The sequence below is a fragment of the Vicia villosa genome, linkage group LG6 (genome assembly GCF_029867415.1).
Source record: "Vicia villosa cultivar HV-30 ecotype Madison, WI linkage group LG6, Vvil1.0, whole genome shotgun sequence".
In the NCBI taxonomy this organism is placed as follows: Eukaryota; Viridiplantae; Streptophyta; class Magnoliopsida; order Fabales; family Fabaceae; genus Vicia; species Vicia villosa.
Window position 1 is genome coordinate 61,108,768 of NC_081185.1, and position 26,727 is coordinate 61,135,494.

At 34.0% G+C, this 26,727-nt stretch overlaps 3 protein-coding genes across 3 annotated transcripts; 2 read left to right on the top strand and 1 right to left on the bottom strand.

Annotated features, from left to right (window-relative positions):
- Nucleotides 1-6,137: 6,137 nt before the first annotated feature.
- Nucleotides 6,138-8,498, top strand: LOC131613746 (uncharacterized). Its single transcript, XM_058885391.1, has 9 exons — nt 6,138-6,278; nt 6,369-6,636; nt 6,717-6,935; nt 7,029-7,122; nt 7,260-7,347; nt 7,482-7,639; nt 7,741-7,810; nt 7,942-8,112; nt 8,346-8,498. Exons 1-9 carry the CDS (start codon nt 6,138-6,140, stop codon nt 8,496-8,498), a joined length of 1,362 nt encoding a protein of 453 aa, XP_058741374.1.
- Nucleotides 8,499-9,561: 1,063 nt separating this feature from the next.
- Nucleotides 9,562-10,799, bottom strand: LOC131611573 (uncharacterized). The gene is made up of 3 exons (XM_058883532.1): nt 10,676-10,799; nt 10,230-10,563; nt 9,562-9,889 (listed from the first exon to the last, which is right to left on the bottom strand). Exons 1-3 carry the CDS (start codon nt 10,699-10,701, stop codon nt 9,623-9,625), a joined length of 627 nt encoding a protein of 208 aa, XP_058739515.1. The 5' UTR covers nt 10,702-10,799; the 3' UTR covers nt 9,562-9,622.
- Nucleotides 10,800-11,771: 972 nt separating this feature from the next.
- LOC131613747 (uncharacterized) lies at nt 11,772-16,198 on the top strand. The gene is made up of 8 exons (XM_058885392.1): nt 11,772-12,276; nt 12,446-12,571; nt 12,667-12,889; nt 12,996-13,903; nt 14,010-14,157; nt 14,365-15,230; nt 15,496-15,714; nt 15,810-16,198. Exons 1-8 carry the CDS (start codon nt 11,772-11,774, stop codon nt 16,196-16,198), a joined length of 3,384 nt encoding a protein of 1,127 aa, XP_058741375.1.
- The last annotated feature ends 10,529 nt before the right edge of the window (nt 16,199-26,727 follow it).

The following is a 26,727-nucleotide window of genomic DNA, read 5'->3' on the forward strand; positions in this document are numbered from 1 at the left end:
GCAGTCAATTTTGGTTTGTGATGTATGGATTGTTTGCTGCAGCATGGTGGGACTGTGGTTGCAGGGATGTATTTGACGGCAAACAAACGGGGCTGTAAACTGTATGTATGAACTGTGTCTGTTCTGGTTTTATTCTGTGGATGCAGGGCTGATTGGTTTTTGACAGTTATGGTTAGAAAAATGTTATGAAGTTAGAAATTGTTATGGGATTAATGACTGAATTTTCTATGTTGCTATTTTCTGCAGGGAGCTTGGTCTGAACCGGTTTTCTTAGACCGTTTGGCTCGGTTCATTGGCTGCGTCGGTTTCGATGAGTTAACCGGTTGCTGCAGTTGGACTGTTGCGGTTGTTAGGTGTATGCAGCGTCGGGATTTCGTTTGTCTTGCAGGTTCTTTTTGTTAAAGTGAAGGAAGATTGGCCGGTGGAATAGCTTAGGAAACCAAAGCTTGTAGAATAGTTTTTGTAAAGCTTTTCTCTTGTGTTGTTTTCTTGCAATATGATGTAATGGATTGGGCCATGGAAACTTTGTAATATGAATTTTGTAATGAATTTCGTGATGATATTGTATGAATGCTTGATTTTTGGATGTGTATTTTGAATCAAACAACTTCGGACACCTTGACTTCTTCTTTTTTGTGTAAGACTTTGAATGATAAAGAATGACGAAGGTTGCGAAACTCGTGTGCTAAAACATCTTGAATGAATCTGTCCATTTTTGCAAGCTTGCATTAATTCTTGATAAATTGGATCCCACCAACGAATCTTGAACACCAATTTGAATTTATGGAATCATTTGAATCAACTTTGAATCTCAATCATCTTAACCTTCTAATGCAACCTTAACTTCACTCGCCAAGCTAAGTCAACTCGTATTACAAGTCATAAGCAAATGAAAGAATAAACACGCCTTGAACAAAATGAATCCATAAGTTTATCTCTTATACTATGATGTGCATTGAACTTCAATTCATCATACCAATAGTGCCTTGAGGAATCCTTGAAGAACATAAGAATTGATGCACATAAGAATACCTTGACATGAAATCCAATTGACCTTTGCTGATGGATTTTAACAAATTCGGACACCGCAAATAGGAAATCCTAACTCAGCGATCCTCAGTCAAACCTTTGATGGATGCACACCTTGTAACTCGAAGAAGAAGAAGTCTATGAATCAACCCTAGCACGGATTTCAATACATACAGGGAAACTAGTTGATACAAGCTTATTTGAAATAGAAACCTCAAAACTATAGAGAAGCCCTGAACTTTAAACCCTTGGTCCCATGCTTTTTAGATGTTTATTTGATGAATGAACGTGAGGTCATGTTGATGCCCTAATGGAGGTATGTACATGAATGCAAAGCCTTAAGCCAGTTAATATTGAAAGGGTAGGACAAATTTGGGGTATGACACAGTTCACCTTTATTTTGTTCTCGATTACCCAGATGACTTCAACATCAAATTGGATTGTGAGACCAAAGTTGTTTTTTCTTAGAAAAAGTATGTGATTGGTCATGTAATGGATCATAAGACTATTAGGACTAATGTATCAAGCAGCGAGTGAATATGGTACAAAGGGTGATGGATTCTTCATTAGAGAGGATGCAACAAACTTGAGATTGAAGTTATATCATTTGTCTCTAGACTCGAGGACGATATCTTCATTAGGAAAATTCAAAATGATTTCGAACTATGCCAATGACAAAGATATTTAATGCTTTTTTACTTCATACTTCACTATTCCATTAGGAAAGTAAATATTTGAGAAAAAAATATTGAATAATGTAGGATATACCCTTTTTGAGGGGCTGCAGAGGAAAATAGACATGTTCAGTTCTTCAGAAGTTTTAAAGAAGTCGCATTGTTTAAAGGCTTCTGAATGTAGGGTGTGATTTCTTAGAAGGGTTCGGTCGACAAACTCTTGGATGAATCTCACTTCTTGTTGTTGAGTGGTGAAAGAATCAGAGAGGAGTCTGGAGGAAAATCTTAGCCTTCTAGGAGACATGATGATTTTGAGAGAATAATCTCACACTCACACAATTTGAGATAAAAATATACAATGCAAAAAGAGTGAGAGACGAATACCTATTTATAGTGCGTCTCCTGATGACTCGATCATGTATTTTTAGCAAGCAATCAATGGAAATCATGCTGATTTAAAATCAACTCCAAATCATTCCAAAATAGGTATGCCAATCGATTGGATAATTAGATCTTTCAAGATATTAGGCGTTTATCATTAATGCTAGGATCTGGTAGCCTAGGATACTATGTTTACCTTGGATTTGATTTGAAAATATGAGTGTTGAACTCCTTCAATCGATTGCGTTAATGTGCCAATCGATTGAGCTTTTATCAGTCCGCCTCCTTGGTGCATTTTGGACCTTGTGTTGGATTTCATTGCTTTTCTGCACCCCTGTTCAGCTTTATTTGCACCTCCTTTCTAGAAAAAACTTAGAAACTAATCTTTTTGGTTAGTAAACATAATTTTTTGAGATGAGCAAAATTAAATCAACTATTTTAAAGGATTAATCAGACTTTTTCGATCATCTAACCCTTAAAATAGTTTACTACCTCCATTATCAAGAGTCCTTGCTAAAACTTCCCTTAAAGGGAATACAAGTATATTATGGTGTGTACAAGAAAAAACTTAGAATGATAAATGAGGGCCATCATGGGATAAAACAACACTGATAGTGAAACGTTTGGAAGAGCCAATATTGGAGTTTCTATCATTTTCCTTGTGAGTGTTATAAATGTTGTATCTATTGATGTACTCCATGAAAACATAGTGAAACGTAATAAATCAATGAGGGGAACAACGTGAGAGGTGTAATGGAGGATAAGCCGTGTATAAAATTTGGTGATACTTGAAAAATCAATGAGGCTTTGGCCAATCTAAATTTGCTTGAATCTTTATCGAATTTGGGGCAACACCGTTAATTGATATTATATGACCTAAATAATCAACAGTAGGGATGACAAACACACATTTAGATAATTTTTCCACAAAATGATTTAAGCAAGCAACTCCAAAATCAATTGCTAATGACGCATATGATCAGTTAAGCATGAATTGTAAATTAAAATGTCATTACAAAAAACTAAAATAAACTGTCACAAATAAGGTCGTAATAGATCATTCATTGTCGATCGAAAGCTACTGGGAGAATTATTCAAACTTAAAGGCATAATCAAGAACTCATAGTACCCATCAAAGGTTCTGAATATTTCTTTGTGAGTGTCTTCTAGTGTCACTCTAATTTGGTGGTAGCCTGACCTTAAGTTGATTTTTGAAAAAACATACGCAAAACCCAACTCATTAAAGAGTTCATCAATGGTGGGGATAGGGAATCAGTCACGGATTGTAACTACATTAAGTGCGCAATAGTCAATACAGAAACACCAAGTACCATTTTTTTACTAGCAGCACTAGGGATGAGTAAGGGATATTATTAGGATTAATTATTCCCTCTTGAAGAATGTCATTAATAAGTATGGTCATGGATTCTATATTTGTGAATGGGGGTATCTATAAGGATTAACATTTATGGGGATAATGTTTGGTGCAAGAGGGATGTGGTGATCGTCACGAGCAAACAATTTTAGTAGTCTCATTAGTTTCGATAGGATTATAATCATCTATCATGAGAAAGATAAATTTTCCTACTGCACATTTGTGTTTTGGAATAAATTTATCATTACAATAAAAGCATAACGTTCTTCTCGTTAGGAAGTGGTAATGTGTCATATAAGTAAATAACCTGTGGCTAGAGGTTTAGATAATGGTGTAGTGTTTGGGCTAGTTGGCTTTGGGTAATATTGTTAGGCATTTAAGGGGTTATAATTTTGATTTAGGAATCAGGTAAATATAGGTTTTGAATCTTTTAGGTTGGCCTCAATAAGTTTGGCCAATCCTATAACTTGTGAAATAGATTAACGGCGTTGGATAATGTGGTTGAAATGGAGTGGTTGGGATAACTATAAAAGCTGAGTGAGCAGAGTGTAAAATGGATTGTGTTTAGGAAAAAAGAGTGGTGGTTGAGTGGGTAGTTGAGCAGTGGGTATGATTTCCCTTCTGTGGGTGAGGGAAGTGGATAGTGGTATACGCATAAGTAGTAAGGAGGAATTGATTACAACATTTTTCAGAGCTAGTATGGTTGACGGGCGAGGAAGATATACTTGCATAAACTCTTTTATGTGAGGAGGCAGTTGTCATGTCTGGAAACTGTTGAGTCATGAGAGAGGTGAGTGCTGCAAAGTTTGCATTCATGCAGTCATCAATACTGCTATTCAACTGACCCAATTGCATTGAAAGATTTTGATTGTCATGCGGTCATCAATATTGCTATCCAACTGACCCAACTGCATAAAGATGGAATGGTTGTTAGCTTCCATGGCTGTTTCAAGGTTTTGGTTGTGAGTGATGGGTTTGTCAAGACGTTGGTTTGTGACTTGAAGATAATCATCAAGGTCTTTTGGGGTAGGGTTTGCGATTTTAGGAGGCATTGAGGAAGAAGATGAAAGCATCAATGATACGTGGATTCTGCAACTACTACCTAAAACTAAGGTTTCACCATTAGACTTGAAAGAAAGAAATAAAATAAAGACAAATAAAATAAAATTTATGAATGTTCATGTCGTAATTGAAATGAATTACACGTAAATATTAGGCATCCTAATGGATCCTTTAACTACTGGGTCATGCCAACTTGGAGGAATTAAAAATACAATATTGTAGAAATTAAATATAATAGTAATTTTAAGAAACATAATTTTTCATCAAAATTGATTTCTTATTAATTCTCTTGGGCCTGTTTTGCTTGCTAACATATCATCTTTATATATATCTTCGCTAAGCTTTAAAGCATAAGTAGTAAGTTTGGATCTGACCTGCATGTTAAGCCTTTTGTTATGTTTCTTAAAATTGTCATTTTTTACTATGAAAATTGACTTCCCTTTTGATTTTAGATTCGGCTCAATAGTTCTCAACATGCCTAACAGTTCTGCAAAATTTTATAGGATCAAATCAGTCGCAAATTCCTTCGCGAAAGAAAACTTAATATGACAAAGTTATCTACATACTCAATCATCTTGAATACTTATGGATCTTCACGTAGCTTTCCTTAAACAAAAGACTTTAAAAAACTTCGAACCTTTTAAATGTTCTCGTGTTAGTTTTACAATTCAGTAACCGGCATGAAGTGGAAAGCTCATGTAGTATCACCAACATAATATTTTAAGTGTGTTGTTTGAAATGAAAAACCGTGAATTACTGAATTAGAAGAAAAAAAAACATGATAAATTAGTATTATCCAATAATTATATCTTAATCCACAATAAATTAACAAATTAAAAGGTATGCCCGAGCAGCATATGTTAAAAACTTGTTTAATAATGTCTTCCCAATTTCTTCTTATCTATTATAATATATAAAAAGTAAAGTACCTGATAATTACACTTTAAGCCCTCTGATTAAATAACTAAAACCGTTCAAATTCCATGGGTAAATTTGTCCTTCTGAAAAATAAAGCCAGCATATTCATTTGACATTAAATGCTATCTATTGTGTCACTTTTTGATTGGTTGATTTCATTTTTATTTATTTGGTTTTTCCTTTTTTTTATCTATTTTATATTATATTATTTTATAATATAGGTGAAATAATGTCAAAAGCTGCATTGATAATATAATTTGGGTTTCAATATCTAAGCCAATCCATAATTACTCCCCTACCCAATAAATCCCTGGCCACGTGCATCAAAGAAAAAAAGCCACAATATCTGGCTTGGAAAACACAGAACTCCACTTCTTCATTAACTGCAACCTTTCATTGTTCAATAAACCTTTTGTGTTCCATAGGCTGCATAAAACATGACCAAATGCATAACCATGTATATTCTGCTGCATCTCAGTTCCCTGCGATTTTCGCTCCTCTTCCATCTCAAGACAAATCCTCCATCTCCATCACCTCCGCCGCGACTTTCACTCCTCCTTCATCTCAAGACACTATCTTCGTCTCCATCACCTCCGTCTCTAACTTCTGTTAAACTCTGTTTATATTCATCTCCATTTGATTCATCTTTGATAATTAACTGATATCTCTACTCTTCTTGCAGTGTTTGTATGTGAATCATGTCTCGCCCAATTGAGCCATTGAAAGAGATCAATGATTCAAAAGATTTGTGGAAGATCGCTGTTAGATGCAAACATCTATGGACTGTCACAAGTTCTTCAAACAAAGAACACATGGAGATGGTTTTGGTTGATTCCAAGGTACTGTAGCAGGATATGGTTCCCCACTGATTACTTATAATATGTTTTGCGTTGATTAACCACTGATGATGAAATGTTTGTTTCTTGCAGCGTGATATGATTCAGGCTGTTGTCCCTGCTTATTTGCTTTCGAAATTCAAATCTGAAATTGAAATAGGAAACTCTTATATCATGCAAAATTTTAAAGTTGGGAAGAATGATTTTGCTTTTAAGTCGACAAATCATACATACAAATTGGTTTTTTGTGGGTCAACTTCTGTTAAGAAAGCAGAATTTCCTGACATCCCTCATAACTACCTTAACATAATTGGTTTGAATTCCATAGTTGAAGGAAGGTTTCAATCAAATGTTTTGGTTGGTAAGTTCCCTACACCCTAATTTCAAACGTTATAATTTATTTTTTGTTGAAAAACTTTAACCAATCCATTTTTTTCTTAGATTTAATTGGAGGAATCATTGATATCACTCAAACCCAAGTTAACGGTGACAACAGCAAGAACAGAATAGTTTTTTCAATTGTAGATGCCAGCAAAACAGTTGTACAATGTACTCTTTGGGGGCAACTTGCAATTCAGCTATATGAGTATTATAAGAATAATAAGCAAGCCTCTGATATTGTCATTGTGCTAATCAATGCAAGGGTTAAAGAGGCTCAAGGTAATCATGCATGATACAATAGTTTAAATGTAAATGCTTATTTTCTTTTATATCCAACAGTTGTAACTGTTTCTTCAATTTCCTGTGATTCAGGAGGATTTCCCGTTAGTGTTTCCAACACATGGAATGGAACGAAACTGTTGATTAATGACCTTGCTATTGAGGAAGTCAAGAGTCTAAAAGAAAGGTACTAAAGCATGTGTCTGTTTCTTTATTATATCGTTTGGAATGCTTATTGATCTTCTTCTTAACTGTCTTGCATAATCATTTATTTAACTTGATGTTGATTTTAATTAAATTAAATATTGTGTTTACATTTTTCAGACATGGTGTTGATTTGCCTTTGTTATCATCTTCAAGTGTACAAGTTGAGGCAACGCAAAACTCATTTTATTCTGACTATGACAAATTTGTTTGGAAGGCTGAAATAATGAGTCTTTCTGAAATAACAAATCTGTAACATGTAAGAAAAATTGACAGTTTTCTTATATTGATATCGTTCTTAAAGCCTCATATAATTGTAATTTATATTGGCCAACTTTGTAGGAAACAACCTGTGTTACCGTTGCTACCCTCGATAAGTTTGATGCTGGGCAGATGGGATGGTACTATGATGGATGTGTGGAATGCACAAGGAGTGTGACTGCCAAGGATGGAAAGCTGAAGTGTTTTCAGGATCATATTAGCCCAGAACCTGTGCCACGGTATACTTTATATTCCTCTTCCATTACCAACTGGTAATGTTTATATTTTCTTTCAAACAGTGAAGATTGATGTGTTCTCCTATGTTTCATGAATCATTTAGGTATAAGCTTGATATAACAGCTGTTGACGGCAGTTCGAAGGCAAAGTTCGTCTTTTGGGACACAGACTGCGTGAAGTTAATTGGGAAGTCCGCTCTTTAAATGAAGATGGATTTAACACAGGTATGTTATTGTTGCATACAACAATATTTAAATCAATTGTTTTTGGTTTTTAAGGTGTCTAATACTTTTTATTCTTATAGTCTGTTGATTACGATCCACTTGAGTTCCCTTACGAACTTGACTCCATATTGGAAAAAGAATTGGCAATTAGAGCTGTTTATCAGCCTAAAAATGGGAGACTTTCTGTCATTGGCTTCAAGACTGATGAAGATGTGCGTAATAAAATTAATGAGAGTTTCAAATTTGAAGAGGTAATCTTTTGTAATCTTCGTTTGATGAGTGCTTAGTTTTCTTAGGGCGTTCACTAACTGTTTGTTATTTTCACCAGACCTCAAAACTTCGAGCACCAGAACCTCTGTCCCAGGATGACATGAATAGCATCTCTGTATGTATATTTTACATGTGAATTACTTTATTTGCTGAGCAACTTTATCATTGTGTCATTATTGTAAATCTTATTCTTGCCTTTCTTTATTCATGATAGGAACCTGTATCTGCGTCTGCAAAAAATGACTTGACCATTGAAAATTCAGGACTCACTCCATGTAAGAGACTTATGAATGATGCAGTAGAAGATAATGATAGTGTACAGCAATCATCAACCAAGATGGCCAAAGATATTAAACAGGAGAAATAGTTAGCTTCAAAATTTCTAAATTTTAAATTTACATTGCATTATGATCAAGACATTTGGTTTATTTAATTAGTTGGATGATGTTTTGTTTTGCTGTTCTGGTACTTAGTTTATCATGATTGTTGAATTTGAAGCTAACTAAAGACATATTTTTGTTGAATTTCAATTGCCCCATTTAGTTATGATATATACAAGGTTTTCATGGATTTGAGTTTATCATGATGGGCATTGTTTCAAATCTACTTCTGTTTGAAATGTTTCTAATGAATTTGAATTTGAATTGCTTAAATGATATACCCTTGCTGTCATATATTATTGAAGATTCCAATTGATCGAATTCCGAACAACCTAAAGTTTTATCTTTAACACTATCATGTTGTATTGATATGCATTTGTATATGTTTTATAATTTAGAGTTGATGGCATGGTATTCTAAGTAAAAAACAAACACTCTAATTAAAAAACACACTATCTAAATGAGCCTAACTATAAACATTTTAAAAAACAAATATGTGAATAACAATTATTAAAAACTCTGTAGAAGTTAGGTTCTGCCCTTACAAACTGACTGTAACAGTTTTTGGAAAACTATAAGTGTCATCATTACATAGATATTGGGATTGTGTTTGACAGATTAGGTTTCTAAATATAAAATTGTGAGTTCATTCTTGACAAGCCAATGTAACTTAAACCACTGAGCAAATCATGAAGTTGTGTTAACAATATATTTAGAACAGCAAAAAAATTTATAGTCTGATCCAATCAATATATCCAGTGCAGACCAAATAAGTAACCTTATATTGAATACTGTCATGGTTTAAGTTATAAACAAGTCCATATAAGTAAAGGCATCAACCAATAATGGACAGGCAATGTGTACACATTGCGAATTTAACGAGAAAATTAAAGAACAACACCATATATTCAAATTTAAACATTAAAGATAATTCAGTACTACCTTCATTATGAAGGTTACTTAATCATACATCAAAATATGACATGGCCAATAAAACAACAGTTATCGACACATGTCTTAAATATCCTTAACAAAAAAACGATTGTTTTGATGGTACCCACAGTTAAGTTAAAATCAAAGAGAAAAAACAAATACACATAGATAAGCTAACTTAATTGCTGGTCTGCTTCACTTTCCTCTCAACCCTCGCGTACAAGATTTCCTGGTCTGAATTATAGTTGAATACCACCTTATCACCGACCTTCAGCTTTCTGTCCTGTACAAATGCATACCAACCATATCCAAGATACATTTCCACGTATTTTCTGTTTGACTTCAGAATCTTACACTCATAAAAAGACAAGTCTTCAAGATCATACAGCCTGCATCCTGTTATGTCCGGTCTTAGAGCTTTCTTTATCACCTCCTGAGGGAATTGCTGCATCACAAATTGGTTGTTGTTACAAATGTTCACATCATTAATCGTACAAACATCACTTTAATATTGAAATCAAAGATCTTATAAATGATGCAGTAGAAGATAATTAATAGTCTACAACAATCACCAACCAAGATTCTGAAGATATTAAAAAGGATAAAAAGTTACATGATATTTTCTAAGTTTTAAATTTTCCATTCTTAATTATCAACACAATTAGTTTATTGAAGTTGTTAAATGATGTTTGGTTTGTGTTGTTGCATTACAAATTTGTTGTTGTTTATAATGTTCACATCATTAACCGTACAAAGTAAAGTACTATTGAAAACAGAAATCTTACCATCACTTGATGACCTCTAATTTGGGACTTGGTGATCTCCTTTTCCCATGATATCTCTTTCTGCAGCACTTGATCATTGTTATTCACCTGAGAAGGCTGGCCAGCATCACGCTCCACTTTCACATCCTTCAGCAGCGCATCATGGTTTGCTCCGGAGGTTTGCCCTAATTCATTCAACAGAGAAGCAGGTTGGGTCTTTGAGCTTTGCCCTATTTCATCCTCCTCAACTTTCACTTCTTTCAATACAGATTTGGTGTTTCCATTAGATACTTCATCGTCATCAGCTTTCATGCCTAATATGCAGTTGACTTCCTCGGTGTCAAGAGACAAGAACCTGCGTTCAAACAGAAGTTACCACGGTTGTTTCCAGATTATTAAAAAAAACGATCAAATGGATCTTGCAACAAAGACAAACAGAGGTATGTACGTTCTATCCATAACCTTACCCGCCACTCCATGAAGAATAAGACATTTTCACAGGGATATGTTGAATCAAATGCTTTGGGGGTATGTTGCTTTGACTGGTTTTATTTTTGCATGCAGGGGATAATAGTAAGAGAAGATATGTGATTTGATTTTTGATTATAACACAAGAAGAAAATCTGAAAGCAAATCTCAAAAGGTATGGCCTTGCAAAACGTGTCTGCCCTTTCACATTACAAGTATAAGTTGTTACTATTCATTGGTGAGGGATTATACTTACTCCATTTACGTTTTCCAATGTTTTTTTTCTTTTAATTTAATTGCATTTTTCGTTAATGTCATTTTTTTTGTATTCAATGTTATCATTGATTGTAACCTTTTTGTGGTTTACCAACAGTTTTGTTACTTTACCATTAATTGATTAAATGGAATAATTATGCTGACCAAACACTTAACCATCAACTTTAATATCCCCCTCTCATGTCTTTAACATTTTTACTGTTATAATTAGATGGTTAATTATTAATAAGGCTAAGCACGTTAAAGATAATAGCAAATACCATTGTGCATGGACATTTAATAGGTATACACATCCTTACCATATTCTCTCTGTTTTAATTGGCTGACTGTTCAAATAACAAAATAGGTATGAGAAAGAACTTTTCACATTAGAATCCTATAGATGCTGTCTTTTATTTTGTTTGCATGAGGTATACTTAGTAAACCATTTACATAGCTATTATGGAATCACACGATTGTGAGAGTAAGAAAGTTGCATCATTGGCAAGAAGAAGGAGGAAACAAATTCTCAGTGAAAGAAGATTGAAAAGAAGTAGAGTTGGTGATAAATAATTGGATTTTGAAGTATGTTTCAGTAGGAACTATCATCCATCCATTGACAACATCAGAACACCAATTTCTAACATCACTTCTTCAGTGATTAATCAAAGGAGTCAAAACTTGAATGCACATCCAGCAGAGCTTCTAAGGTCATCAGCAACAGGTAGAAACGTCAGTGTCAATAAGTTTCAGAATCAAAGGCAACGCAATGCTTATAAACTGAAGTCAAATACAACAACACCCAAAGTTGGTTCATGCAGTTCGAATTCAACATGTACTATGGATACCATGTCCCCTAACCTGGTAGTTGGGACATCATATCAACGAAGAAAGACAATTATTCAACCAAATACACCACGGCTGAGCAGACACCATGCTTTCAATTCTCCTGTCACCCTCGATACAAACACACCTTCAAGTGTTACAACATCTTCCTTTGCTAATCAAATCTTCAAAAACGTTAATACACATCAAAGTGGATCAGTCGTTTCATCCAGAAGACAATTGAATGTTGGTGTTATTCAATCTATGGCCGCCAATCTACTCAAAAAATTATCAAATATTGATCATTATGGTGAGTCTTCATCCACAAGCAATATTCACCGCAACACAAGTGTTAATAACGAAGTAGATGAAACCGTTGAAGATGGAACAACGGATGAATCAATATCTGATAGTGATTGTGAGTTCATAAATGTAAATCCTGACTATGACACAACATCAACTCTTGATGATGAAGAAACCATAGAACCAAACTATACGCCGCAAAATGTGAAAGATTCTGGTACATATGTATAGATATATATGACACTTTATTTTATACTTCAAACTAACTAATATGATTTGATTCCTGTAAACCATGCCATATTCAATGCTGCAGTCATGAAACATCTATACTTGTGACTATTTTATTCTAAATTATGACTTGCTTCGTGTTTGTTTGAATAAATCAGGCTACTCTGATATCGGTGATCCAATTGTTGAATGCATACATTGTGGAGCACTGATGTGGTATCAAGAAAAGACAGACAAACGAAAACATAGTGACGTACCCAAATTCCAATTATGTTGTGGAAATGGTAAAGTTGTGTTGCCGCTTTTGAATGAACCGCCACTGTTACTAAAGCATCTATTGTCTGATGATAATGATTCAGACTGTATAAACTATTAGCAGTATTGCAGATTGTACAAAACATTATGTTTGCCTTTACGTCACCCGGAATGAAGTTTGACAATAGATACCAATCGGCAGGAGGACCGCCTAACATAAGGATACATGGACAGACTTGCCATAGAATTGGGAGCAGGCTCCCTTTGGATGGAGAAACACCAAAATTTGCACAGCTTTATATTTATGACACTGATAATGAGATCCATCATAGAATGAAAGGAATAGGGTAATGTCTGAATTCTTCCTTTGTTTTATTACATTATTCTGTTTTACCTTCTTCTATAGAAGTTCATAATGCATGTACACTAACTGTTTTATAAAATGTGTTACAGTCATAATCCTAATGTGAATCCAGAAACGGTTGGAAAATTGAAATTTATGCTTGATGAGTTCAACACACATGCTAAAACATTTAGGATGGCAGCAGATCGACTAAAAGATTCTCATGTACCCGATGTAAAACTGAAATTAATCACCGATCGATCCAAGGACGGAAGAGTTTATAATCAACCGACAGTTTTCGAAGTTGCCGCACTTATCGTTGGTGATGTTGATACAGGTTCTAAGAGACATATTATACTTGAGAGACAGAGTGGGAGGCTGAAAAGGATAAGTGAGTTTCATCCAAGTTATCTTGCTTTACAATATCCACTTTTGTTTCCATATGGCGAAGATGGTTTTAGAATTGGTATTCTACACAGGGAAACAAAAGCAAAGAAAAAGAAGAATAAACTTACTATCAGAGAATGGCTTACGTTTCGGATTCAAACCAGACCAACCGAAGCACACACACTTTTGATGTCCAGGAGGCTTTTCCAGCAATTTTTGGTTGATGGTTTCACCATGATGGAGTCTCAAAGGTTGAATTACATACGCAAGCACCAGAAAAAACTAAGAGTTTCAAAGTACAAAAATTTGAACGGTCCAGAACAGGATCAAAACACTCAAGGAGCAAACAAGAGTAAGAGGGTTGTTTTACCTTCAACTTATGTTGGAAGTCGAAGATACATGGAACAATTGTATTTTGATGGAACGGCTATTTGTAGCCATATTGGTTTTCCTGACCTTTTTATCAAATTTACATGCAATCCAATGTGGCCCGAAGTCAAAAGACTGCTTCACACAATGAGGTTGCAGCCCCATGATCGTCCCGACATTATATCAAGAGTTTTTAAAATTAAGTTGGATGAGTTGTTGTTTGATTTGACTAAGAAGCATGTCTTAGGGAGAGTGGTTGCATGTAAGTCATATTATTAATTTCATTCCGTCAAGCTATGTTTTATGTTTATCACTTCTATTTAAAATCTCATATAATCATAAGCTCTCATTACTATAATTTTATGCAGATATATACACTTTTGAGTTTCAAAAGAGAGGTTTACCACATGCTCATATTTTTCTATTCATGCATCCGCAAAGCAAGTATCCCACTCCCGAGGACATAAACAACATCATTTCAGCAGAGATACCATCAAAAGAAGATGATGTGGAATTGTATAATCTGGTGAAGAGACATATGATTCACGGTCCGTGTGGTTTGGCAAACATGCTGTCACCTTGCATGAAAAACGCAAAATGCTCTAAATTCTTTCCAAAAAAATGGCAGCCTTAGACCGTAGTTGATCAGGATGGATATCCTGTGTACCGAAGTAGGGATACTGGAAACACTGTTACGATAAAAAATGTTGTTCTTGATAACAGATTTGTTGTTCCTCACAATCCATATCTGTTGAAGAAATTTCAAGCTCACATTAATATGGAATGGTGTAATCAAGGTACTTCGGTTAAGTACTTATTTAAATATATAAACAAGGGGTATGACAGGATTACCGCTGCTGTCGTAGAAGGAGACAACGACAGTCCTTTGAACGCTAAAAATGGCGATGAAATCAAGCAGTATCTTGATTGTAGATATGTCTCACCAAGCGAAGCATGTTGGAGAATATTTTCTTTTCCCATTCATGGAAGGTCTCCTGCAGTAGAAAGATTATATTTTCATCTTGAGGGCGATAATTCGGTATATTATACCGATTACGAACTGATAGATGAGGTTCTTGAAAAACCAATTGTGAAGGAATCAATGTTTACCGCTTGGATGGAAGCAAACAAGACATATCCAGAGGCCAGAAATCTGACCTACTCAAATTTCCTCACTAAGTTTGTTTATGATAAAAGATACCGACGATGGAGACCGCGTAAGAGAGGGCACACCATTGGAAGACTAATCTGGGTTCCTCCAAGTACAGGTGAGCTGTATTACCTGAGAATGATGCTGACTGTTGCAAAAGGGCCAACATGTTACGAGGATATAAATAAGGTCGGGGGAATTGTTCGGGACAGTTTTAGAGATGCATGTTTTGAAATGAGATTTCTTAATGATGACAAGGAATTTGTTGCAGCCATTAACGAGGCCAAAGATTGGGGTTCGGAACATTTTTTGAGAAAGTTATTTGTAACTATGCTACTGTCCGGTACAATTAACAGACCGCGTCACGTTTGGAAAAAAACTTGGAAGACGCTGTCCGACGGTATTCTGCACCAACAAAGGCAGTTAACTAATATAAGAGGTACATTGTTGTGATATATTTAAAGTTAAATTATTTGTTGTGTGTATAACAAGATTTTATGCGTATCTCAGTTTAAGGTTCTCACAAACAAGGAATCTTCTAAAATATGTTCCTTCTGATCTGTACATCAATTTTATATTGCAAGATTTTTATGTGACATGCAATAACTTACTGTGCTGCTGTAATGCATGTATTGTTAATTAATACCCTTCTAAATTAACTTCCATGCCACGACATATCAAGTTTTAATTGGTTTTTTTTATAGATATGCAGTTAACAGAAGCTGAGTTGAAAAACTTGACACTCATTGAGATTGAGAATATGTTGCAATCCAATCGAAGAAGTTTGCACGAATTCAAAGACATGCCTTATCCGGATGCTTATGTCACACGACACGTTGGAAACAGACTGATTTATGAAGAACATGATTACAATACTGAAACTGAGCGAGAAAACTTCAACAATCTCTTTCGAGCCCTTACAGGTGATAATTTATATTTATACTATTTGATGGCATAAGCTGACAGTCCCACAGGTAGAATTTTTTTGAAATATCATAATTTACATTATGCATGATAGATGAACAATGCCCAATCTTTGAAAAAATCATGGAAGCTGTCGGAAAACAAAGAGGAGGGGTCTTCTTTTTACATGGTTATGGAGGGACCGGTAAAACTTTCATGTGGAGGACACTATCCAGTGCACTTCGTTCGAAGAAAAAAATTGTGCTTGCTGTTGCTTCAAGCGGTATAGCTTCATTGTTATTACCAGGTGGACGAACTGCTCATTCCAAGTTCAAAATTCATGTGCCAACACTTGACAACTCCACTTGCAATATTGACAAAAACACTGAACATTCTCAATTATTCGAGGCAACAGACGTGATAATATGGGATGAAGCACCTATGGCTCATAAAAATTGTTTTGAGGCATTGGATAGAACACTTAAAGACGTCATGACCAAGTAGGGTCTTGGGAATAAAATCTTCGGCGGAAAAGTTGTTGTTTTGGAGGAGACTTCAGACAGATTCTTCCAGTTTTTCCGAGAGCAGGGCGTTCTGATATTGTTCATGCATCCATATGCTCCTCTTATATCTGGGACTATTGCCAGGTTCTAACACTGACAAAAAACATGAGACTTCAGCAGGGAAGCGATAATACAAGTTCTAAGGAATTAGCGGAGTTCTCAAAATGGATTTTAAATGTCGGTGATGGTAAGATATCTGAACCAAATGATGGATTGGTGGACATAGAGATTCCTCAAGATTTATTGATTACCAATTATGAAGATCCTATCAAAGCTATTTTTGAAAATACATATCCCAATTTGGTTAATGTATTCCAAGATGTTGCATATCTACAAGGAAAAACAATTCTTGCCTCAACCATTGAAGTTGTGGATAAGATCAATCATTATGTATTGGACCTTATACCAGGTAATAATTATTTATTCTTTTTTTGGTGCATGGGAAAAAGAATATGCAGCCTATGATTTTGAATTTACTAATGTTCGTATCTTTCTGTTGATTTTTTTTAGGTGAAGAGAAAGAGTATCTTAGTTACGATTCAATTGATAGAACTGATACGAGTTATACCGAAGCTTATGAAGTGCTAACTCCATAATTTCTTAGCAAATTAAGAACATCAGGTTTACCAAATCATAGAATCAAATTGAAAGTTGGTACTCCCATTATGCTTATGAGAAATTTGGACTAATCAGATGGATTGTGTAATGGAACAAGATTGATTGCCACAAGATTGGCCAATCATGTCATTGAGGCAAAAATTATTTCTAGCAAGAACATAGGTAACCTTTTTTACATTCCTCGAATGTCTATGTCACCTTCAGAGTCACCGTGGCCATTTAAGTTGATTAGGAGACAATTTCCAATTATTGTCTCTTACGCAATGACAATTAATAAGTCTCAAGGCCAGTCTCTTGATAGTGTTGGTTTGTATTTGCCTTCTCCCGTGTTTAGTCATGGACAACTTTATGTTGCAATCTCAAGAGTTACTACGAAAAGTGGTCTTAAAATCTTAATACACGACAAAGAGAATGTTTCGTGCTCCACTACCACAAATGTTGTATACAAGGAGGTTTTCCAATCACTTTGTTAGATGGTAAGCTTATTCTTCTTTTCCATCTTTGTAAATGTATATGAAACACACAATATTTATATGCCTTAAATTTTATTCTTAATCATATATTGTTTTATACATTTTATAATGTAGGTATACGATGCATGTTGTTGGCTGGTTGCAATCATACAAGAAGATAGCATCTGATATTTATACCAACAAATATGTTTATTGTTTTTATTTGAAGACATAAAAAATTGAATGTATTAATAGCTTTTTCATTGTTTTGCCGTTGTGTGTCATGTGTTTAACACTTATTAATATTTACTAAAACTTGGAAAACACTTTGGCTAAATATATGTCGTTAATTTATATAAGGGAACATTACAAGTGATAGACTGATTCATGTAATATGATCCCGACCAGACCCGTGCGATAGCCGTGCGATAGCACGGGTTTCCTACTAATTATTAGTATAACAAAATTCAAATCTATGCTCTAGCTCTAGGTCATTATAAGATAACATTCACTTTTATATCTTGTCTTTATAATGATTAATAAACATTTACCATGTGTTTGTAGTAATACAAGAACAAAACAAAAGGTATGAATATGACTACACAGACCACTTGGTAAAGTATTCCTATGAAAAATCAAACTTATGACACGAATAATACAACCTCACTTTTTCACAGGTTGGTTGACAACACATCATGTACTAGTAGATCCCACCACTTGATAATGGGTTCGTTAGTTTTAATTTTTTTAAAAAAATTTTATAAATTTTTTTTTAAATTATTAAAGCAAATTAGTTTATTTTTTCAAATTAAAAAATTAACTTTCACATCTTATAAATAAATATATGTTATTGAAAATCAAAACATATTTAAATCATAATTTTTTTTCTAAAATAATATATCTAAGGGTATTTTTTCTGAAAAATTATTTCAAATAACGTCAAACTTAACTTTTTTTAATTTAAATATCATAAAAAGTTATAAAAAAATATTTCAAATGACATTTTAAGAATAATTTTTTTAACTAATTTTTTATTTAAATTTTTATTTTAAAAAATTATAATTTCTTTTTAAAGACAAATATATATATATATATATATATATATATATATATATATATATATATATATATATATATATATATATATATATATATATATATATATATATATATATATATATATATATATATATATATATATTTATTAAATTTTCCTTATTAAACGAAAAAATTAGAAAAAAAACTATTATTAATATGCATCATGTATTTAATTTATTAAATAAATTAAATAATGATTTAATAATTTTTTTTAAATAATTATAATGAAAATCCGAAAAATATATTAAAAATTCACAACATGATATTGTTTTCTGTGTACGATTAGAATTTCTCTTTTTAACATTATATAAAAAATTAAAAAATCCATATAAAATACACGCACCATGGGATTTATAATCCTTATTTTTAAGATAGAGTATTATTTTGTCTATGCATCAGTTTGGTTTCATATAATAAATAAAAGGATTTTTTTCCAGACTTTATTATAAAAGAAATTTAAGTTTTTGAATTATTATATAAATTTCATATATTAATTATTTAATAAATAATATTTTTATAATAAAGATCAAAGAGTATATTAAATATTCACGACAATATTATTAAAAGTTTATTTCTTCAAATATATGTTTTTTCATGCTTATAGATAAAAAAAGGCTTAAATGCACTTTTGGTCCCTGTAAGTTAGCGAGTTATTGAGTTTTGTCCCTGTAAGTTATTTTTTTTGGTTTTAGTCCCTATATCTTACTTTTTGCTTGAGGTTTAGTCCCTAAAGCAAAAATCCGCAGGAAAATCTACAGGTTACCTGCGGATTTTCCTGTGAAATTTCCTGCAGATTTTGATTTTAGGGGCTAAAACGAACGCGAAAGTGAAATATAGGGACTAAAACCAAAAAAAATAACTTACAGGGACGGAAATCAAAAACTCGCTAACTTAGAGGGACGAAAAGTGCATTTAAGCCTAAAAAAAATATCAAATTGTTAAACAATTCAAACATGAATGACCCTTTATTAGAGACCATCTCTTTAAAGATTAAATTTTATGATTTATTTTATAATTCTCTTCAATTTGGTAGGTCAATAAGAGAGATTGATTTGGTGGTTAATGGAATTTTGACTTGAAATCTTCAGTGGGGAGACTCTTCTTTTTTATATCGAGAAGTTTCTACCGTTGTTTTGAGATGTCACATTCTCTCTGCATAAAGATAAATGGATTTGGAAGCATGCTATTTATGACACTTTTTTAGTGGCCTCTGTGTACTTTGTTCAGAGAGGTGGTTCAATCTCTTCTTCGACTTCTTTTCCAACAGAGAGTAGGATCCTCCACTTTATCTAGAGTAGTTGAGCTCCTTCTATGATTTTGGTCATCTCTTGTCAACTTTTGCAAGATAGACTTTCATCTAGAGATAACTTGTCTAAGAGATGAGTAATTTTAGATCCTACTTAAATCTCTTGTCCCTTGAGTGAGTTTTTGGTTGAGATCGTTTCTCACCTCTTAGTTACATGTGACCAATCTTTGTATGTGTGATATAAAGTCTTTAAGTGGTTGAGGTAGCAGATAATTATTCCTAATGACTCAAGATACTTTTTAATTCTTTTCTTTCTCTAGGAGACAAGATTCAATATAGAGGAGGTTATCTTTTAATTTGACACGTTATAGCATGGTCCACTTGGAAAGCTTAAAAATGATTTAATTTTAAGGGTATGTTTGGATTGATGCAAAAGAATGGAATGGAATGAAATGATGTTATGTTCCATTGTTTGGTTTTATAAAAAATGAATGGAATGAAATGGAATGTGATGAACCCATTTCATCCAATACCACTACTTTAGCTCATTTTTCATTCCACTCAAATTGGGGTGTATCCAATGGAATGAAATAAATTAATAGCACAATTTCAATTTTGTCCTCCAAAATTTCACATTAACCATATTAATATTTATGAAGTAAAGGGTAAAAATGGAATAAAAAAATATAATGTTTTTCGCTCCGTCCAATTTCTAAACAATGGAATGGAATATTAATTCCGCTCCATCGTAAAATATCCAAACAATAAAATGAAGTTTATGTTCCATTCCACTTCATTTCGCTCTATTCAATTTTGTTTCGCTCTGCTCCATTCCATTAGCTTTAATTATCCAAACAAATCCTAAAGGAGTCACAAAATCAAGTAAAGAGGTGGAGGAGAAGAGTCTTTTCTTAATTTGAAAATGGTTTCTGGGTAGATCAAGGGTGAACACTTGCACCTTCAATAAATATCTTCAGAACCTTACCATATACTTGCACCTATAAGGGATAAAGAACCTTACCATCTACTTGCACCTATAATGGATCAAGAACCTTACCATCAACTTGTACCTATAATGGATCAAGTGATCGCCTTGATTCTAAAATAGGTTTTGACATTTTTTTAGAGCTCTTTTGATGAGATCAGATGTAGATGCTGAATTTGGTGGTTTAAGATCTGACATGTTATAATCAATGTGAATATTTAATAGTTTGGATCTTTTTCTTCGATGACCTATTAGTTGATAGAGTTGGTGGTTGATTTTGTTGTTTATTAACCTTCTATTGCATTAATTTTTTATATCTTTAGTTGTCTCTGTGACTATTTGTTATTGTAGTTTGGTAATTCTTCACACCTATTTTTAATATATTGCTATTTTCCATTAAAAGAAAATCATTTGAACAACATGATTATACTAATTATTATTCACTTTAAAGTACCAAACAATTGTATCAAAAATTGAAAAATCAATCCGAAATACATGCACCATGTAATTTGGAGAATTCTACCTGCCACCCCAAAAATTAACCCTGGCACCCCCCAAAGGATTAAAAAGACCAAAATACCCAACCAAAATCATATATTCCATTTTAAGAAATCTGTAGAGAGCACCGGATAATTCAAATTTTAGGACGATACCGGAAATTTGAGTAGTGCATCGAAAATTCTACGAAAACAAGTAAGTTTCCGGTATTTTTCCCGGAAATTGTGAAATTTCCGATATTTTGTATCGGTAATTTTGAAATTTACGGTATTTAGTACCGGAAATTTTAAAATTTCCGGTATCTTTATAAATTTTTAAAAATACCGGAAATTTCAAAATTTTCGATATTTTGTAAGGTACTGGAAATTTTGAAATATCTGAAATTTCCGATAGTGTTATTTATTTTTTTAAAAAAATTATATTTTTCTTATATTTTTATTTTTTTTCCAGTGAGGACTAGAGGCGGGGATGGTACACTTAGGGGTCGGGCCATCGATAGAGCCGAGGCTCGTGCTCGGACTGATGCTGATGAGACTGGTATGTCAGTCTTACGTGTTGGGCGTGTTGCTCCGACGGGTTCTAACCTGAAATGGGGGGCTGAGGAGGCGCAGGCGGGTTGGGGTTTCCATACACCTCGGCGCAGAGTGGTAGAGCTTCCACTACTGTGGATGGCAGGCTGAGGTTGGTGCAGATGCTATGGTTGGGGATGTTGTTCGGGAGGATGCTGCAGAGGATGTTTTGCTAGGGTTGAGCCGGTGGTTGCTAGGGTTGAGGCGGAGCAGGCTAGGGTTGAGGCGGAGCATACTAGGGTTGAGCCAGAGGTTCTTGTTGCTGATGAGGTGGTGGTTGAGGAGCAGGTGACTATGGTTGCTGAGGAGGTGGTGGTGCATGATACGGACACCACCACAGGTGCATCTACAGAGCCATCAGTACACACTAATGAGGCTTATCCAGGAGGACCTTATGACAGGTCCGTTTTGACAGGCTATGCTGATCATATCGCTTTTAGGATATGGCAGGGCGAGGTATGTAACATTGCTTAATTTTTATCATGCAATTTGAATTATACTATTGCTTAATTTTTTTAATTGTATTTTTTGTTACAGGAGCGTCCAGCTCTAAAACTCACTTCTCACGGGTCGAAGTTGAAGAACTTCCCCGAGGGAGCGTTGCCTGAGGAGGTGGCGAAGATCTTTCAGAACTTCCATTTGTTTGACTTTGTTGGATGCTCCCTGACGATGCTGGACGCCCCTATGTTATCAGCTTTTGTAGAGAGATGGCATCCGAAGACATCATCCTTCCATCTTCCATTCGGGGAGATGATAGTGACTCTGGATGATGTCAGTGCCCTGTTTCACCTTCCTATAGCTGGTACATTTTTTACACCAGTTCATAGGGAGCATGTGACGACAGTGGAGATGGTGAGGGATGTGTTAGAGGTAGATGAGTTGGTTGTGCTCAAGGAGTTTGGTGACACTCGGGGCTTTCACCTTATGATTTCTTGGCCGAGGAAGGTTTATTAGCAGTTGGTCGATGCGGGGAGGTACGAGGCTGCCGCTAGGGCGTACAGACTATATCTAGTGGCATATATTTTCTTTGCGGACAAGTCTGTATACTATATAGATGTCCGCTATCTGACTATCTTCAGCGACCTTGATACCCCATGTTGGGGTTGGGGAGTGGCTGCTCTGACGATGCTATACACAATCTTGATGCCACTTCTCGTCCTGACACCAAACAGCTTGCTAGTTATCTGAGCTTGCTACAGGTATATATTGTTACATGGTTTTTGTGTTTTATTATATTCTACATGGGCTTGATTATATTTATTTATGTAGTGTTGGATCTACGAGCACTTCCCTCGCATTAGTGAGCGGAGGACTTTCCGTTGTGCGGCTTCTGATCCTTGTGTGATGAGGTGGAAGGCCAGACAGACCCTACCAGGAGAGGCACCCTTGATGGAGTACAGGCGGAGGCTGAATGCTCTGACGCTGGATGATATCATCTGGACGCCGTATACAGGTCACCGCAAGCATCGTTCTTTTGATCCATCTTCCTTGTGGCTAGACACTTACCTGAGAGGTGTCTACGCCAGTTTGGTTACATACAGGCATCCCACAACCGGTCCTGAAGGCTCCAGCTGGTGGCATTGATTGTTGGTTTCAGAGACACATCCTCAGCTCTCCCCGTGAGATCATGGATACAGCCGTTGCGGTTCAGCAGCCTGGACAGTGTCAGGATGGATGCCTGAAGTGGTTCCTCAGAGTGTCACACCATAGGGTCAGCCCCCCATCTGCCGCTGCATCTGATGTTCCAGGGCCTTCAGCTACCAGGGCTTCTTCACCACCACCTCGACCTCCCGCTAGTGACCAGGACAGCCGCCTGCAGTACATCGCAGTTCACTTGGATAGCTAGTAGAGTACAATTAGTAACTAGCATAACTATGCCTATTGAATTTATCCATTATATCTACCCTAAAAGCTAAAACACAAGCCAACAATTTAACTATGCCAAATTAGACATCTAGTATCTATCATTTACTAAAAAAATTAACTAAACTTCTATTATTGCCCTTTTTTTAAAAAAATTACACTACAAATTGGACAAAATGGTAATTAACAAAATCATCTTACCACTTTTCTATTTTCCAATAAGTATTGGACACTTTGCACAACCAAAACTTCTACCATCCATTCAAACTTTTCTCTATACTATCTCTTACTTCATTATATCCCCACCATTTCCCTATTCTCTCTCTTACTTTATTTTAAAATGTAATAATTCAATATTTTTTATCATATTTTTTTATTTATTATCATTAAAAATTTATTTTATCAAATTGAATAATACTACATAGTCATTCAAACAACTAACTTTTTATCTTACAAGTCACTATCAAATTATTACCTTTATTTGAAAATAAAATTCTTATTTTCAAATGTCAATTTTTTCTTTCTCCATGTCACAAGTTTTTTATTATTATTTAATACAATTGAGTTTATATAGTAATTGTTTATTTTACAATTACGTAATTCTATTTAAGTTAACATGTGTATCTAAATACATCATTTGTGAAGTTTATCATTATATTTTGTATAATCATATTATTTGTTGTAATATATTGATTTCATAATTTTTTATTGTACTTTCGCAATAAAAATGAGTTTTTCATATGTATATCTAAAATAATTATTACTTCAAAATTAAAATAAATTCACCCGTGCGGACGCACGGGTATCTTCTCTGTTGAAAACAGTCTGAGAAAATAGTGCACAATTGAGTAAAAAAATTTCACCACTGGTAGATGATTTATTTTCTGATGAACAAAGTAGATTTTCATATTTTTCTGAAATGTTCACATATGAAATTATTTTAACTTAGAACCTAATTTTCATACTACTAATATCTTACTAGTAAAAAAAATAAAATTGGGGATCATCATTTTAACTTAAAACCTTTTTTTTTTATCATTATTTTAACTTAAAACCTAATTTTCATATTACTGATATCTTATTAGTAAAAAAAAAAATTTAAATGATTAATTTCCATTTTATAAATGTAATTTTATCATACTTATTTACTTCACTGACTAGTTGATTTTTTAAAACACAAGTCAACAGTTTAGCCATGTTATGCTAGTGCAAATTAAAAACTTGTGTAATAATATCTTCCAATTTCATCGTACATGTGAAAGAATAAAATGTAATCACGCGAGATTACCTGCAATAATGTCTTCCACTTTCACTTGAAAAGAAAACATTACCTTGTCCTTGTTATGATCGATACATATGCAAATCATATACGAAAAAATAAAAGGTACGAATATGACTCCACACCCCCACTTGGTAAACTTTTACTACAAAAAATCAAACATGTGACGAATAGTACAACTCCACCTAGACACATATTTTAAAGCTTATTATGAATTGTACCATAAAAAAGACATGGAATTGATCGCATGTTACATAGCATAATATAAGAGAAGTCCTAAAATCATATAAGTGAAATCGTCTGAGTTTTATTTCAAAAATAGTGTCTTTTAACCAATGCTTCCTCCGTTTCATAATAAATGTTTCATTTGAATTATGTACGATTTTTAAGAAAATGACTAGATGTGTTGGTTTTAATAATAAAATTAGTATCATTTACTAAAATACCCTATTTATTATAAATAGTAGAATAGTTGAAAAGCGTGAAAGTTAATAAATAAGAGTATAATAATAAAAAAAATAATAAATTTTGTATTAGTATTTTAAAGAGACATTTATTATTATTTTTTTGACTAAAAAGATATTCATTCATTCAAATTGAAAAATACATCGATCATTACAAATTCAAGGTCGCTAAAAACGGAAAAAGGTGAATCTGCAAACAATCTTGCAACACCTAGGTTAATAGCATACAACGGCAAACTGAAAGTGCCTACAAATATGACAAAATAAAAGTCACCAGAATATTCATACTTCTGGATCTGCAACATTGACGCCCAAGTCTTCCTCAAATCTGCAATGATTTGAAGTAAATGTGTCAATCTGAACCAACAAACACCGTACTAAGACGGGAAAACCAACAAACACCGTACTAAGACGGGAAAACCAACAAACACCGCACAAGACGATGAAAACTTAAAAACACACAAAAGAAGAAGCAAATCTATATGGATAACCACTTATTTAAATAAAAAGAGAAAGAAAACGGTGTTGAGGGAGGGGTGATTTCTAGCCAAAAATGGCCAAAAACCACCCCTACGTTGGAATAATGAAAAGAGAAAAAAGTTTAGAGGAGAGAAAAATGTCTTACAGAGATTTATTTTAAGACATAAAAAAATTACAAATGAAACAGTTATTATGTGACGGAGGGAGTAAGTGTTAAAAATATGGTGGGAAGAAAGTGTTCTTAGTACTACATTTCCACAGCTATCAAAAGTAACATTTATTTACCATAATAAAATTAAAGTTTGGACTAACTATCCATACAAAACCAATTTATAAAGTCATTGTTTTTCTCTTAATGCTCGATTTTAATGCATATTTTAGTGTAGTATAACCAAGTATTTTCCTTAACTATATCTAAGCTAGGTTTAAAAGTAATGTTTTAAAAATTGGACCGATCATCAAACCGGTGAGGCTAATGGGTCATTAGTTTATTGGTTCATTGGTCAAATCATTGAGATCACAAGTCCATTTTGTAAACTCAAATTCTAAACATAGTCATCACACACAACAAAATAGTACAAAATACAAATCTAAATCAATTATCAACAAGACAGACTATGAGTCTTGCTCACGTAAGGTGAGAGACTCTGCTAATGACTGGTGGTGTTTGGGAGTAAGTGTATGGTTATATCCAGTCGTATGTTAAGACCTTAGTGAGCGTTGTGATCTTTAGGGTGAGGAGAATTTGTATGACTTAGAGTTTGTCCCTCTCCTCTTGAGGGGAGATGTATTTATAGAGGCTTTTAGGGCATAGGGTTTGAGTACACCTTAGTGGCGTCAACCGCTCCCTTCTTATCAGAGGAAGTTATTGACCAATTATCTTTCAGGATTTAGTGGAGACTCCCTCATTCTTGACTC